Here is a 16,031-nt window from a genome sequence, read left to right as displayed (position 1 = left end):
TTACAGGTAAGAAATTTCTTTGAGTAAGCAATGGTAGGGCACTGGATAATTAAATTCCATAAAGTGTAATAAAGTAGCTCTGAAGTACTGTTCTAGAAAGGAAGACAGTATTTGAAAAAACAAAGCAAGAACTCTTATATAGTAAATTTTTTCCAGTGAATACTTTTGTTTATGATCTGATGTATGAATTGTACACAGTTGTATAGTAAGTCTTTTCTTCCAGTTTTCCAAAAGTCTTGTTTACAGTGCTGTTCGTGGCAACATTTAAAAGTTGCCATTATATTTGTATTGCCAGCTTGTTTTGCAACTTTAAGACAGCAAGAATTCTTTCTGTTCAGACTTAATCTCTTAAGTGGGTTATTTGTATGGGGACAAATGTTTAAATCTTAAACAGTATCTTTTGAATTAAAAAAGCTCCCACACAGTGAAACAGCAATAAACTATATTTATAGTGCTCTAGAATGTAATTGAAAAACTGTTCATTTGTTAAACCAGAAAGCTAAATATTGCACAATAAAACTAGGTTTTTCAATTTCCTCTTCCTCACTTCCTTAGCAAACCTAAGGATAATTCTCTGACAATTGCACCTACTCAGTTGTATCTTTAAACCCCAACCTAGAGTCCTAATCTAAGGCTGAAAAAAGCCTACCCCTATAATCAGATTTCTCATACTTTTTGTTGGCACTTCTCATTAGAGTAAAAACATACTGTTGGGGAAAATGGGGTCCCAGCACAGACCTGTCAGGGCTATGGGAGAGGCGCCTATCCCATGGCCCGAGCCCTGGAGCTGCCGCAGCAGGGAGAGGTGTCCCTCCCCCGCAGCCCAGGTGCTGCTGCAGGGGGAGAGCTGGGGGGAGTCCTCTCTCACCACCATAGCGCCAGGGCAGCCTGCACCCCAAAGCCCACCCCCCGCCCCAGCCGGAGCTCTCATCTCCTCTCCCCCCCGCACCCTAACTCTCTGCCCCAGCCCAGAACCCCCTCCCACACTCTGAACCCCTTGGCCACACCCTCACCACATGAATTTTGACTCATCACCTCCATATGGGTGCAAATAACAAAATTCATGTGGTGAGGGTGGGAAAAATTAGAGGGAACACTGGTCCTGAATCTAAATACTTTAACAGAGACTTCCAAACTGTTTCCAGGGTGATTGTGTGACTAAATGGGGTCTGGTAGGAAACCATTAATCCATGTTTTCACTTGTGATTAAAGCCTGGATTTGAGCTCATTTCTCTCAATGGAAGAATGAGTTTCAGTCATGAGTATTTTTAGTGAAAGTCATGGACCGGTCATGGGGCCGTGATTTTTTTTTGTTTTTTGCCTGTTACCTATCCATGACTTTTACTAAAAATACTCATGATTAAATCATAGCCTTACTCATAATATACTGGGCATGACTGTCATAACTGTACCAGCTGCAGGTTCTGCATCGGCACCATTATTTTTCTTTGCCACTAATAGGAGTATTTTCAAATGCTAGTATTTTCACTGAGAGTGAATAAAAATGAGATGTGATTAAATCCTTAGACATCAGGTTGTGAGGGACTGCTTAAAGCATACTTATCAGTACTGTAAACATTGCAAAGGCATTAGGAAGAAAAGATTTCTCCAGGTAAAGCTTTTATGATAAGTAAATACAGAACTTCCATTCACTTCCTATTTTTTGGTTTCCAATAATATTTTTCAAGAAGCTAGAGGCTTCTTAAAATTTACCTTTATTGTATGGAGCTGGTACTGACCCTCTACTTGGTGAAATTGCACAACCTTTCAACATTAAGTTGTTCCAACTTTAGAGAGCCCCCTTCTTGCTGAAATAGTCAGAATGTGTCGTAAACTTTACTTGCAGGTTCTTATAGGTTAACTCCAGTAAGACATTCCATATTGATTACCAAAAGTTACAACTGTTCCTCCTGACTCAAGTATAATGAAACAAACAAAATACAACGTACCAAACTTACATAGTTCAGGCAGATCCTTCCCATTGTTTCTAAAAGCTAATTTCACTGGGGAGCAGAAATGTAACAAGCAAGGGCTACCTATACCAAGTATTTGTAATGCTGCTCCTGTGGATGTCCTCAGAATACAAACCATTTACAAGTTACACTACAAGTTGCCACTAGTTATCAGGAAGCTGACTATATCCTTCCTTTCCCCCCCTTACTTGTTCATACTATGTGATCTCTGCATCTTGCTTAACTTACTTAGGTGTGCAGAAGGATTGAAGAAAAGGAAATGGAAAGCTAAGGATACTCTCCTAGGAGGAGACACATTTTCTATTTTGAGTCTTGCTCCTGGATTTTGTGCGTGTGTGTAAGTTCTGGCACCCCGTCTCTTTGTCGTCAGACAGAAAGTTTGGGACTTAGCTTCGCCTTTATTGGTCAGGATAATATATCACAGGGTCGTTGTAGGCAGTCTTTCCTTTTCAGGGTGTAGTATACTCCCCGGGTGTGCTGGGGGGAACCTCTGTCTAGAAAGGAAACATGGGTTCCTTCACGGTGAGTGACTTTCGTTTTTGGATATAATCATACCAAAGCATACAGAAGTGCAGAACATTCTCTTCATATTTAAAATAAAGAGCCACCTAAGCTAAACTGTGTGTTCACAACCTTTCATGCACAAAGACTGCACTGTGTCCAGTTGGAGTAGCAATTTCTTAAATTTTAACGCTGTATTAATGTTTTTGTTTTTGTCGCCATAATTTAGTTAATTTAAGAAAAACCTGTTGGGGCTAGGGAGAGTATCTGATCTGTTTGATTCATAATTGAACCAGACTTTGAGGTAGACTTCAGATTTTTTTATAAGTGTATTAAGAAAATTTGCAGCTCACAACATCTGAAGGTAAAAATATTTGTCTTATGTTCAATTGTCCCCTTAATATTTAGGTGCAAAAAAATATTTGTGTGAAACATTTTACATTGTTATAACCTGAACTGACTATAAAATCTGATTTCTGACTTTTCAACTCTAGGAATCTCTACCACCTGTCCAGTTTGACTGGAGTAGCAGTGGCCTTACTAACCCTTTAGATGGTACGTCTCTCCGTAGAGCCTCTAGCACCAGAGCTAGAGTTAAGAAAGCTACAAAGTTCAGACAAACATCTCTCTGCTGATTTTTTTTTTCTAATATATATTATTTCTTACTCTTAACTTTGGAAATTCAGGCTTTCTTTCTGGTTAGATCTGCCACAAATAAAGCAATCTATAATCTTAAAACACTAAGAACTAGGTAATATTTTATTTTCCTGCATTTATGCTGAACACACAGTGGCAATATTAACACCTCATTATATATTTTCATATTATAATGAAGATCTGAATAGTTTAGGATTTTGGATTGACATGTTTTACTTTTAAACATGTATTTTTCCCAATACACAATTATCTGTTTAGACTCCCTTATGAATGGCAAAATTAAGTGAATAGTGGCTACTTCAAAGCACAATTGTTTAACCAAAAACTGTTTGCAAAAGAGATTTCTTAACCTGGAAGTTTTCAGATTACAAGTATTTTATATATTAAAATGGAAAATGTATAACTTAATGCGTAATCACTTTTGCTTAAACTCAGAATCTAAAGATGTTAAATTATTAAAGAGGTAGCTACATACTTTAACAAACATAGTCGTCTACATAGTTAAAAATTCACGTAAAAGAATTTTATATAATTTTTTTAATGGGGAAGTGAGTTGTCACACTAACTGTGTACCTTAAATGTAAGCTGGAGGAGAAGGAAAAGTGACAAGTTTAATAAACTTGTTGGGTGGCAGGTTAGAAACCTGTAAAGAACATGAGGTTTCTGCTAGCAACAATTATTTCCTAATGCACGAGTTGCTAAAAAATGAGCTAAAATAAATTACATCTGTTACTACACCAGTGCTATCTAGTAGTGTTGTTCCCAGGATCTGTGGAAAGTAACAGCTTGGATATCAGTACCATGGTGATGAAGGAAAGCCTGGATGGGCCCTTTTGCTGTTGTCCGGTGTCTTATTACTTCAGTCAAATCATCCTGCTTTCTTTTAACAAGCAATTTCTTCAAAATGTATCCTGTTTGATTTCTGCTTCAGTGTTAAAGGGGAACAGTGTAACTTACCACTTCAGAAGCTGGATGTAATCATGGCATTCATTATGATGTATTTACATTGTTTTAAGCTGATATTGACAGTTCATAACGTAAAACTAGCTAATACAACTTGTCCAGTTTTCAATCCTGTGCTTTAATTGGAAGGTCAGTTACATCTTCATGCTTGAAGAATGGTTTGTTTTCTTTGACATTTAAACCATTCTCCTCCTCCAACGGATTGGCCTAAGAATTGTTTCCCTTTAATTGGGCAGATCTCTCTTGCTGGTTCTACTCCATTTTTAGACTGAAATAAATCTATCTTTCTTTCTACTTATAAAGTTACTAGTGTTGAATTATTTGCTGCATTGTACATGAGAAAATGTACATTGAATTAAGTTGTTAACCTCTTTAGAAATTACAAACTAATATTGTAAGCCTTGTTTTATGTCAATTTTTAAATTGTGTAATGAGTACTAATTATAACTTGCATGTTCAAGTGTGTGTCTTACCCCTTTTTACACATAAACCCCTCCCTTGGCTTACCTTCTATATGGCTGCCTACCAACATGGTCACTGAATTTCAAGCTAGTGGAGGTTCCACTCTTCTGAACCTTGATTTCTTTGGGCCCGTGGATGACAGTAGCTCTAGCAGCACGACCACAATGCCAGGTCAGCGGAGTGTTAAAACCACAAACACGGTCTGAAACAATTTACTAAAAGCATGAGCACATCACTTGACTTTCCTATAAACAAGGATCTTCCATACTGTATTTCTCAAAAATGTCTTTCTAGTACCTTTTTTAAAATCTGTATGCTATTCTCTGACATTTGTATTACGTGCTAAGTATTAAAAAGGTACTGTCAGCTCTCTACTAATGCACATTTAAGGAGTGAATGGCTCTTACATTCTTAAACATCAGATATGTAAAACTTTCCCACTGTTTCAAATGACAAATTTTGAAAGCTAGCTTGTCAGAATAATTCATGTAAAGCAGTTAGAACAAAATATAAATACTGTATAGTATAAAAAGGTGAGACGCCTTCCCTCTTTTCAAACAAAAGACTATTGCAATACAGTTGATTATTGAAATTAATATAGGTATGTGTATATATAGTAACTTGCTGAATGTGTGAACTATATATTTAAGTATTGAGAGATTGGGCATAGCTAACACACGTGGCTATCTAAAAATTGTAATTTTGTTCTTTGACCGTTAGTTCAAATGCCATGATAAAATAAGTGTTTTTAATATTCGTAGTTGAAAACAAGCAGTTCCATGTTTCTAGGACGCTGAAAGCTCAACAAATATTAGATCATTGACTATAAAAGAAAAGCAGTTTCAGCCATGCTTTATGGTTCATTCTCTTGATAAGGGACAAAAGTACGTGTCACTTTCTACTTTGAATAAAATGGGAAAACAACTGAATTCATATTTGTATCATGGTTACATTTTGTTTAATGTGGTTTTGACATGCTTTAAATATTTTTGTGAGCTTGTGAAAACCTATGTCTAGGATTTTAAGTTTTTTATGCTTGAAATTTATATTTAAATTCCTGCAAAATGCATTTATTTCTTCATTTTGTGACCATTGCTGTATTTCACTTTAAATTAAGGAACAACTTCCCTCTGTTCTGAATTTTTTGGTTTTTAACTTTACTCTTAATTGCACTCAAATTCACTCCAACCCCCACTCCAGGAGCCAAATAATATAAGCGTTGTGCAGAGGTGTTGGAATAATGTGATAATGGGTTTGCCATAGAGGTGCTGGGAGCCAAAATAGAGAAATTTAGGGCATGCTTTGTCATTTGCATAATTCCTTCAGAGAGATTTTTATAATAGCTAAATTTAAATCCATCAGTTAAATCCATAAATATCACCAGTAGATATTTTAGAAGATGAATGGTAATATACATTCTCATTATCCTGCTGTTGTGGACACTTGAAGTGATTACTACAGTGATGCTTTGGTGGCATTTTATTGCTTTTTGGGTTTTGGTTGGTTTTTTTTGTTTACAAATGTATCAAGCAACTGCAGGTATTACCACCTTCCCTGGTATGCTATATCGCCATTGTCTGCAGTATTTTCCTGACTTGTTTCTGGGAAAGTCATTTGTTTCCTAGCTTACAGCTCTGTGTATGTTTTGTGTTTAACTTTGTTTAGGAGCTATATGTAGAATTTGGTTGGCTAACGTTTCTCAAATAATCTCATTAAGGTTTTGTAGTGCTGCCCACAACCATTCTCTGATCATTTAAAAGGAATATAGAAGATGCAAGTTTTTATTTAAAAAAAATCCATTTGACTTATTTTTGAGACAAGTAGCCAATTATTTGTTAAAAAAACAAAATTGATGTCAGCAGTCGAAGATTACTTCAGCACTTTTTGGTGATTAAATATAGCCTAGACTCCCCTCAGTGCTGTCTCATCTGTATCCAAAATAACTTTATCGATAAAGTGAATGTTAACAATAAATTAAGGGGACTACCATGTCTAATTTATACATCTGTTATGCTGTATATACAGCACTTTTCTTCATTGTGCTATGCAAACACATAATTCAGTAGGAGCTACCAAGTAGCACAATCAATTGAGCAGTAACTTCAAAAATTGTACTGTGATGCAAGTGAATGCAATAATACTTGTTTTTTAGTTGATAAATGATATAACTTGTTAGTTGCAACCTTCTATATATGTCACAGAGCTGCATACCAAAGGGCTCGCTCTGATCACATTTTTAAAAAAAAATTGTAGCTTTACTATTTACACCTTAATGGGATCTCAAAAGCTTTTGCAAGTCACTCCCCCTACTAGAAGTGGACATTCAATGGAGTTGGGTGTTTTCTGATCGTTTCTGAGTTCTGTAAACATCTGATACTGTTTAAAATGCATGGTATACTGGTCTCTAACTTGGCGCATTTTCCTATGTTGTATGTAAATCTGGCTAAGACCTCACTTTATGAGAATTTGGAAAAACAAGTACATGTTGACTAGTTTCTTTCTAGTGAAAAAAGTATCAAAGGCAAACACTTCCCTCCACCCCCCTCTTTGGTTTAACCAAGGGATTATCAGTTTCAATTACTTTGTCATCAGTTTAATTTATTAAGCACATCTCAAGACTGTTTAGTTTATTCCAGTGATTGATATGCCAGCCACTTCCTGGCCATTAATGACCCAGCAGTGAGGAGTTTATGCAAGATGCAATTGAGGGCAGTTAATCTCATCCACTTGCACCGAGGTTATGGCTGTTAGTTACAAAATGGAATTGGAGGAGTAACAGGCATAGCTGGGTTTTAACTGGTGAGGTTTTGAAGTTTGGTGAGTGTAGAGCATTTCTAAACCATGCCCAGACATTAGCTAATATCTAACATTGCAATCCGTTTATAACGGTTAATATTTTTAGATTGTTTATAGAGTTGTCAATCACAGTTAACTCACGCGATTAACAAAAAAATTTAATCTCGATTAAAAACATTAATTTCAATTAATTGCACTTATAACAATAGAATACCAATTGAAATTTATTAGATATTTTTGGATATTTTTCAATTAATTGCACTTATAACAATAGAATACCAATTGAAATTTATTAGATATTTTTGGATATTTTTCAACATTTTCAATATTGATTTCAGTTGCAACACAGAATACAAAGTGCACAGTGCTCACGTTATATTATTTTTTTATTACAAATATATGCACTGTAAAAATGATAAACAAAATAAATAGTATTTTTTCAGTTCACCTCAGACAAGTACTGAAGTGCAATCTCTTTATTGTGAAAGAGAAACTTACAAATGCAGATTTTTTCTGGTTAGATAACTGCACTCAAAAACAAAACAGTGTAAAACTTTAGAGCCTGCACATCCACTCAGTCCTACTTCTTGTTCTGCCAATCGCTAAGACAAACAAGTTTGTTTACATTGTCCAGAGATAATGCTGCCTGCTTCTTATTTACAATGTCACCTGAAAGTGAGAACAGGCATCCGCAGGGCACTTTTGTAACCAGCAAGGTATTTACATGCCAGATATGCTAAATATTCGTATGCCCCTTCATGCTTTGGCCACCATTGCAAAGGACATGCTTCCATGCTGATGATGCTCGTTAAAAAAATAATCCATCAATTAAGTTTGTGACTGTACTCCTTGGGGGAGAATTGTATGTCTCCTGCTCTGTTTTACCCGCATTCTGCATATATTTCATGTTATAGCAGTTGCAGATGACAACCCAGCACATGTTCGTTTTAAGAACACTTTCACAGCAGATTTGACAAAATGCAAAGAAGGTATCGATGTGAGATTTCTAAATATAGCTACAGCACTCGACACAAGGTTTAAGAATCTGAAGTGCCGTTCAAAATCTGAGAGAGGCGAGGTGGGAGCATGCTTTTAGAAGTCTTTAAAAGAGCAACACTCCAATGCGGAAACTACAGAACCCAAACAAAAAAATCAACCTTCTGCTGGTGGCATCTGACTCAGATGATGAAAATGAACATGCGTCAGTCCGCGCTGCTTTGGACCGTTATCAAGCAGAACCCATCATCAGCATGGAAGCATGTCCTCTGGAATGGTGGTTGAAGCATGAAGGGACATATGAATCTTTAGCGCATCTGGCACGTAAATATCTTGCATTGCCAGCTACAACAGTGCCATGCGAACGCCTATTCTCGCTTTCAGGTGACATTGTAACCAAGAAGCAGGCAACATTATTTCCTGCAAATTGTAACCAGCCTTGTTTGTTGAGTGATTGGCTGACCAAGAAGTAGGACTGAGTGGATTGTAGGCTCTAAAGTTTAACACTGTTTTGTTTTTGAATGCAGGGTTTTTTGTACATAATTCTACATTTGTAAGTTCAACTTTCATGATAAAGAGATTGCACTACAGTACTTGTGTGAGGTGAATTGAAAAAAAAAATTTTTTTACAGTTCAAATATTTGTAATAAAAAATAAATGTAAAGTGAACACTGTTTTTGCCCAAATCTGTGCTGGGTTTTTTTGTATTTTGTTACTGCATTTCATAGAAGGCTTGTTTGTATTTTTATTCTTTGGGATTAATGGCTTGCTATTAGAATCTAAAATTCATTCAAGGGACAATGTCAAAACAGGTATGGCTTAAGATGATAAAAGATGAAAAATTAAGACTGAAGAATCCAGTTACTTAATAATTGGTGCGCTGTAAACATGAGAGAGAGGAGAAAATACAGTGGGTCAAGGATTTAGGTATAATTATAAATCTATGCTACTTTACAATTTGTACTGTAGACCCAGTGAAGTGGAGTTAAGAATGATTGATCTTCCTCACTTCCATCAATTTTCAGCCAAGTTCTTATTACTTAATATGGTTTCATGTGTTTTAATAATGTTTGTGCAATACACTACATAATATCTTATTTGAAGCCCACTGATTTATTGTCACTATGAAACATTCATTTTTAAAACTCGATTTTGTATTTTTTCTAATTCTAAATGGTAGCTAAGATGACATGTTCCAATCAATCACTTCTTAAATTATTTTTAATAAAAACTAGTTAAGTGAAAATGAATAAATGTGAAATATTACACCCCAAAAAAATGTTAGCTGTGCGAGATGCACTCTAATGGGCAAACCAGATCTTAATGTTGGTTACCCATAGGCTGAGACCTTGTATGCCAAATGTAAGTCCACTTGTATATACATTTTTCTAGTGCAGTTGTAAGCCACTGAAAGGGGTTAAGGAGAGGTGTGGAAACACTGACAAGTTCTGTCATGTTCTCTTACAGTATTTTGTTGACATTTTTAAATTACTCAGATGTTTACAGAAAATGAAGCCTTTAGCATCTTGGTCTGACTAATTATGACGTATTTGCATCCCACCATCACTGATTATTATTTTATACTATAAGGTGTGGATCCAGAGTTGTATGAGTTGACAACTTCAAAACTGGAAACCTCCAATGCAAGCAGCAAAGTGACCGATGCATTCGCAAGGCTCATGTCCACAGTAGAGAAGGCAAGCACATCTACAAGGTAAATCATGGTGACCAGTTAAGAACTTTGAAAATTAAGGATTGGTCAGTGGCTGAGAAATGAGTGGCCGTGCCTTTAGATTCTAAGTCCTTGAATGAAACACATTTTATGTTAGTAAATACATTAATGAAGATTAGTCCACATCACAACATCATCACAGATTTCCTCCTATTTTGATGATGATGTAATCAAATCAGGAGACTCATTAAAGAGTTAGTGTGTGCATATTAATTTTCTCTATCAGAATTTAATTATTTGTAAAGATACCAAGCAAGGCCGGACCAGAAAAGGAGAATCTCTCAGGAAAATCATTGGCTGCTAAAAATGAGAGGATAAAGTGAGTCCCGACAGAAAGTTAACTATAGCGCTTACTAGTTAGGTTTCACATTGATTTAGACAAGTTGGCTCTAACAGGTCATTGTGGGAGAAGCTCATTTTTGTTGTGCTTACTCTACTTAATCCACAATGTGGAGAGTTGTACTTGCTTTCTAGCTAGGGAAGTTGTCAAGCGAGAGAAGTGGGTGCAAGGGGACAAACTGCACATTAAAAACCAGCTTTATCTGTGGAACACTCCACAGCAACTGCCAAAAGCGGTGTATTTAGGAATAAGCATGTACTTCACAATATGCATGTGCTTCATGGACATTGCTTTTTCTTTATGCACAACCTAAATCAGAACCTTTCAATTACATATGTATCCCTGAAGACTTGTGTATCACATTAGAGCAGAACAAGCAGTCCTTATTCATAAGAACTAGTTCACATTTTCATGGCTTATTCAGTGATTGTGTATCCTAGCGCTGTCCAGAGATATCCCATTGCTATCTAAAATTCAAATTAAACCAGCGGTTCTCAAACTATGAGGGGCCTTCCCAAGGGAAGGCACAGGAATGGTCAAGGGACACGTGAGCTGTATGCGGATGTGTGGGTTTTTTTGGTTTTTTTTGTTTTTGTTTTTTAAGAGCTCTGTCTGTCAGCCCTGGATGGCTGGGGCTTATGCAGAAGGGCTGTGCACACTCAAGAGCTGGGATAAAGGGGACAGCCAAAGCCCCATCACCCCGGCTCAGGATCTCCTCACTGCCCCCAATCCCCTCACTGGGAGGAGGCTTGGACTTTCCCTCTACCCAATCCCTCACCAGGAGACAGCTCAGTCTCTCCTCTCCCTCCCACCCCAGTCCCTCACCAAGAGGCAGCCTGGGCTCCGGGGGGCAGCAGCAGTGCAGAAGTAAGGGTGGCAATGGGGTGCTAAGTCTGCTGTGAAAAGTGATGACCTATAACTTTTCACATTGCCACCTTACTTCTTGCTGCTTCTGGTGTTTGCTGCCTTCAGTGCTGGGCGTCCAGCCAGCTGCTGCTGCTCCACTCTGCCTTCAGAGCTGGGTGGTAGTGGTCTATGTACTTGGGGGGAAGCGTAAACGACCACAGACGCAAAGGGGGACCCGATCAAGTAAGCTTGAGAAGCACTGTGTTAAACATATTAAGTTTAAAAAGGCAGTAACACATACTAAGTAAGCAACATTCTGAATAACTTTTTCTACTAATTTATATTATTTGCAAAGAAAAGAACTTTTATTCTGTGCTTCCACTTAATATGACATTTATTGTAGAATTATGCTATGATATGAATGGTATTGCAGTTTAATACTTTATGATGATTATGTTTAGACTAGGGTTTTTTAAACACCACATGCTAGATGTTGAAAGCACTCGCTACAGAGTGTTTTTTCTGAGTCTGTGGAATATGTTTTTATTGTTTCCCCACAGTGTGAAAATACCAGAAGCTGATGTTCAAAAAGAACTTACAGCAGTGGTAGGCAACCTGCGGCCCGTCAGGATAATCCGCTGGCAGGCTGCCAGACAGTTTGTTTACATTTGCACGGCTGCCTACAGCTCCCAATAGCCGCAGTTCGCCGTTCCCAGCCAATGGGAGCTGCGGGAAGTAGCGGAGGCTGCAGGGATGTGCTGGCCGCCACTACTCGCAGCTCCCATTGGCCGGGAATGGCGAACCACAGCCACTGGGAGCTGCAGGCAGCTGTGCAAATGTAAACAAACTGTCTCGTGGCCTACCAGTGGATTACCCTGACGGGCCACAGGTTGCCCACCACTGACTTATAGTGACAGTGATCAGAGTAGCAGCCGTGTTAGTCTGTATCTGCAAAAAGAAAAGGAGTACTCGTGGCACCTTAGAGACTAACAAATTTATTTGAGCATAAGCTCATGAAAGCTTATGCTCAAATAAATTTTTTAGTCTCTAAGGTGCCACAAGTCCTCCTTTTCTTTTACTGACAGTGATAAAATTTCAACTGCAAACCATTAGGGGGAGCCCTAAACCTCAGAGCTGTCTTGGTTTATCTGATTTCAGCTTCACTGTTTAACAGTACTATATATAGCAGGACTGAAAATCTAGCATCTTCTTGGAAATACAGTAACTTTTTTTGAAAATTTTTACCTCAAAACGGTCTGAAAGCACTGAACAGAAAAGTAAAATTTTTAGTCTTCACATGTAAGAGAACAATGCTCACTTCATTATAACTGTAGAGTGGTTTTACAAATATTTTAATAAAAGCAGCTGAAAACTCACAGAAAAGCTTGCAAACTCCAAGGTACATGTAGTGCTCAGAAATGTCTTTGTTTACTCTAGTAAGTCTCTCTCTCTAGATTTGTATTTGTTTGCCTGGCAGGCTTTTAAAAATGTCAGTTCAGTTTTTACAAAGTGGTAGAAAGTCTTTTATTCAAACGAATTGTCTGTCGGCATACTACATTGTAATATTTGATTGTGGGTTTTTGGGTTCTGCATCTAAAGTATGGTTGGAACTTTGCAAGCAAACAGGTCACCCCAAGTAGTAGCCTCCTGATTTTTAAGCATAGATAGAGACTAAAAAGGGACATCAGAGTGCAAAAAAATGGAGTAGCATGGCCGTGCAGTAGCTTTAATAATACCCACGTTGCTTTAGCATTATTTTGTAGATTGTTTCAAGTTTTTGAAGGGGGGGATTGATAATGTGGGAAAAGCAAGGAAACAAAGGTGGTGGAAGTAATTTTGGAGGCAAGAAGGTGAAGATGAGGACATGGGAGGATGTATATGAAAAGGATGAGGATAAAGATGAGGAAAAGTAGAGGTATATGAAGAGGCATAGGCAGAGGGGAATGAGGTAGGCCAGCTACAGGTAAGGGGTTGTGATTTAAATGGAAGTTAGTATCAAATCCAAATATTGATTATGGTGACATGAGGAGGTTATAACTTCTGGTCTGGTGTTTGAGGGTTTTTATGGCATGCCACAGAAGCTGCATGTGCTGATCCAACCAACATACGTTGCGAGTAACTTAGGGCTGCTGGAGCTTGATGCCCCAGATTGGTAGATGTGGTGGAGAGTAAGGTGTGGGTTGGCAGGCCTTCCCTTTATCCTGTTCCCTGGCTCCTGGTGCTGGTGGCTATGAGAGGAAGCTTCAGGAGCTTGTGGAAGAAAAAAAAGGGACCTTAGATTGTGGTTAATCCTGAGTTCACGGATGAAGGCTGGTTTGGAGCAGGTGGGACCTGAAGTTTCCCGTCTTAATTTAATTTTGCAACTGAAATTCATCTATTAAATCTGAATTTAATAATTAGCAGAGATCAGCTGCTAGGTTTTTTTTTTAAAATTAATCCCATCCCCTCTGAAAAAGAAACATTCTGAATATCCCTTTTCTTCTGAAATTTGTTTGAACCCAAGATCTGTGGGGGAACAAGTGAGATGGGTAAACTGAAGGTTTAGAAACGTGTTGTGGAAATGTCAAGTGACTTCCTCAAGGCACCCTCATTTGTGTGAAATAGCACCATTTTCATCCACAGCCCGGTTGCTCACAATTATACAGTTACTTCCTCAAAAGGGGGGTGGGGGGAATTGACAAAATAGTTCCTTACGTATTGGTATATTAAACTTGAAGATAAACAAGCTAAAATGGAGAGTCCTACAGAAAAAGGACTTGGTAAAATATTTTGGGTTGTTATTGGGTGCAGCCACTAATTATGTAGCTGGATTGCATCTAGCAGGCCTCCAAGCCTCCTTTCAGATGTTCCTGGTTTGGACTGAAAGATTTCTCTGTATGTTAATAATAGTACTCCTGCTATCTTACCCGGAGGCTAAAGTTACAATTATTTCTCACATAAAGTGAACAATCCCATGATGGTGCATCGGAACTTGCAAAAAAATTTAACATCTGAGTGTTGCAAGTAGGCAGGATATAATTTGTATCCCTTTACAGAAGTGGTCTTACCTCAATCAGTGGCTCTTTCTCCAGGATTGTCAAGTAATGGATTGATGCATTTCTCTTTCTCCTCTTAACAGGAAGCCTAAAAAGGAAGAACATCTTAGTGAAGAGGCTGCCAAGGTGATTTCTAGCCTTCCTGACTTAACTTTCATGCATGCCAAGGTGTTGATGTTCCCAGCCACATTAACACCTTCAACACGCTGCCAAGAAAAGGTAGACTAAGTGATGTGAATTGGACACTTTCTATTGATTTTTTTTTTTTCCCTCTGGGTCATAAAAAGCAATCTTGCTTTAATTAAAAACTTCAAGTTCAGATGATTTGTTGGTAAGCAGCACTAGAAAGGTATACATAGTAATGTATATTTATTTACATACTGGAATCTAAATTTATATTAGAAAAAAGTGTAAATAATTGGGGGTGAATCTTTTTGAAGATTTATTCTTTTTGTTGTGCTGGGATGTATACATTTCTGTCTTTGTGAAATACACTGGTGTCCTTCTTACAAAACTTTAAAAATTAAAAAAAAAAAAATCCAATCTTCACTCTCTGTGAAATCCCCTTTCAGTGTTTTCAGATTGTATCAAGTGTCTTATTTCTTTTCTGCATACATTAAAATATTTCATTTTAACTGAAAAAGTCTAAAAGGTCACATGGTTTTTTGTTTGGGGTTTTTTTGTGGGGGTTTTTCAACCGTTTCTTTAAAACAGGCAGTTCCTTCTGTTTGATCAACCTAAATTTTTTTGTTTTTTTCTCTCTGCAAACTTTAACAATATGGCTAAAACACTATATAGCCTTTTGAAAGGTATATTGTCAGTACCTTTTTGTGTTAAATTATGGATCACTGTCTACATTTTAATCAGTTTGATTTGGAAAAGGACCAAAACTATGAATGTCTTACAATGAGATTTACCTGTTACGGTTTTTGTTTGTTGTACCACTATTCCTATGTTTGATTTTGCACAGTGTAAAATGACATAATCATAGATTGCTATGGTTTAGGCTGTATATACAGTAAAAACTATGGGTTGTAAATGTTGGGGAAATTCCTATGGAAAAATAAAGCTATGTAGAAGAACCTCTAACAAGGTCAATGTGCATGCCCAAGGTCTTTTGAAATTTAAGTGTGTAAATTTCCTTTTAGCTTACACAAAATAAAATAATTTAAAAGATGTGTATAGTCTGAGATCTTTTTATGCAGAGTTTGTCACATATGCTTACTTGTTTTTTTATAATGCTAAGGGACAATTAAATATGCTGTACTAGGAGAACATACAATAAAACTTCCCTCTGGGCTGTACCAGGCCCACAACACACTTTCTTGGGTCCTACACAAGGAAAAGCGAGGCATGGTTTCATTGTGTCCAGCCTCTGAATTGAGTCAGTTATTTTCTTCTGACAGAAACTTGCTCTCTGTTAGGGCATTGTGGCATGAAACAAATTAGTGAGTCTGATTACAACATGACCTCTTCATAGTATATTGGCAATGCTGAACAGGTAGGGGAAGCCAACTATACCAGCCAACTTCCGAACAACAATTAAAAATGCTAGTGTCGTACTTCCTTAATTTCTCTGACACACAAACGTTTAATGTCATTGTCCTGTTGTAGCTCTTACAAGAATTATATCTTCGGTGGAGAGGTGAGAGAAGGGAGGTTGTCTGTTCCAGCCCCCATTGATTTCAATGGAATTGGATAGGGCTCAGTGAGCTAGCACATCCTTCAAC

At 37.5% G+C, this 16,031-nt stretch overlaps 1 protein-coding gene across 6 annotated transcripts in view; it reads left to right on the top strand.

Annotated features, from left to right (window-relative positions):
- The window catches only part of AFTPH (aftiphilin), a 57,917-nt gene extending 42,440 nt beyond the window's left edge, over positions 1-15,477 (top strand). For 4 of the 6 annotated variants that reach the window (XM_084624666.1, XM_084624664.1, XM_084624667.1 and 1 more), the window contains 4 exons: positions 2,969-3,029; positions 4,644-4,727; positions 9,939-10,062; positions 14,385-15,477. In XM_084624666.1, the coding sequence (XP_084480792.1) occupies positions 2,969-3,029; positions 4,644-4,727; positions 9,939-10,062; positions 14,385-14,529 (414 nt within the window). In that variant the 3' untranslated portion in view covers positions 14,530-15,477. The remainder of the gene's footprint in view (positions 1-2,968; positions 3,030-4,643; positions 4,728-9,938; positions 10,063-14,384) is intronic. The other 2 variants (XM_084624668.1, XR_014711061.1) reach the window with 2 other exon arrangements.
- Positions 15,478-16,031: the final 554 nt, after the last annotated feature.

Source organism: Lepidochelys olivacea, assembly GCF_965140295.1.
Source record: "Lepidochelys olivacea isolate rLepOli2 genome assembly, chromosome: 3".
Classification (NCBI taxonomy): Eukaryota; Metazoa; Chordata; order Testudines; family Cheloniidae; genus Lepidochelys; species Lepidochelys olivacea.
This window is presented reverse-complemented; position numbering and strand designations above follow the sequence as displayed.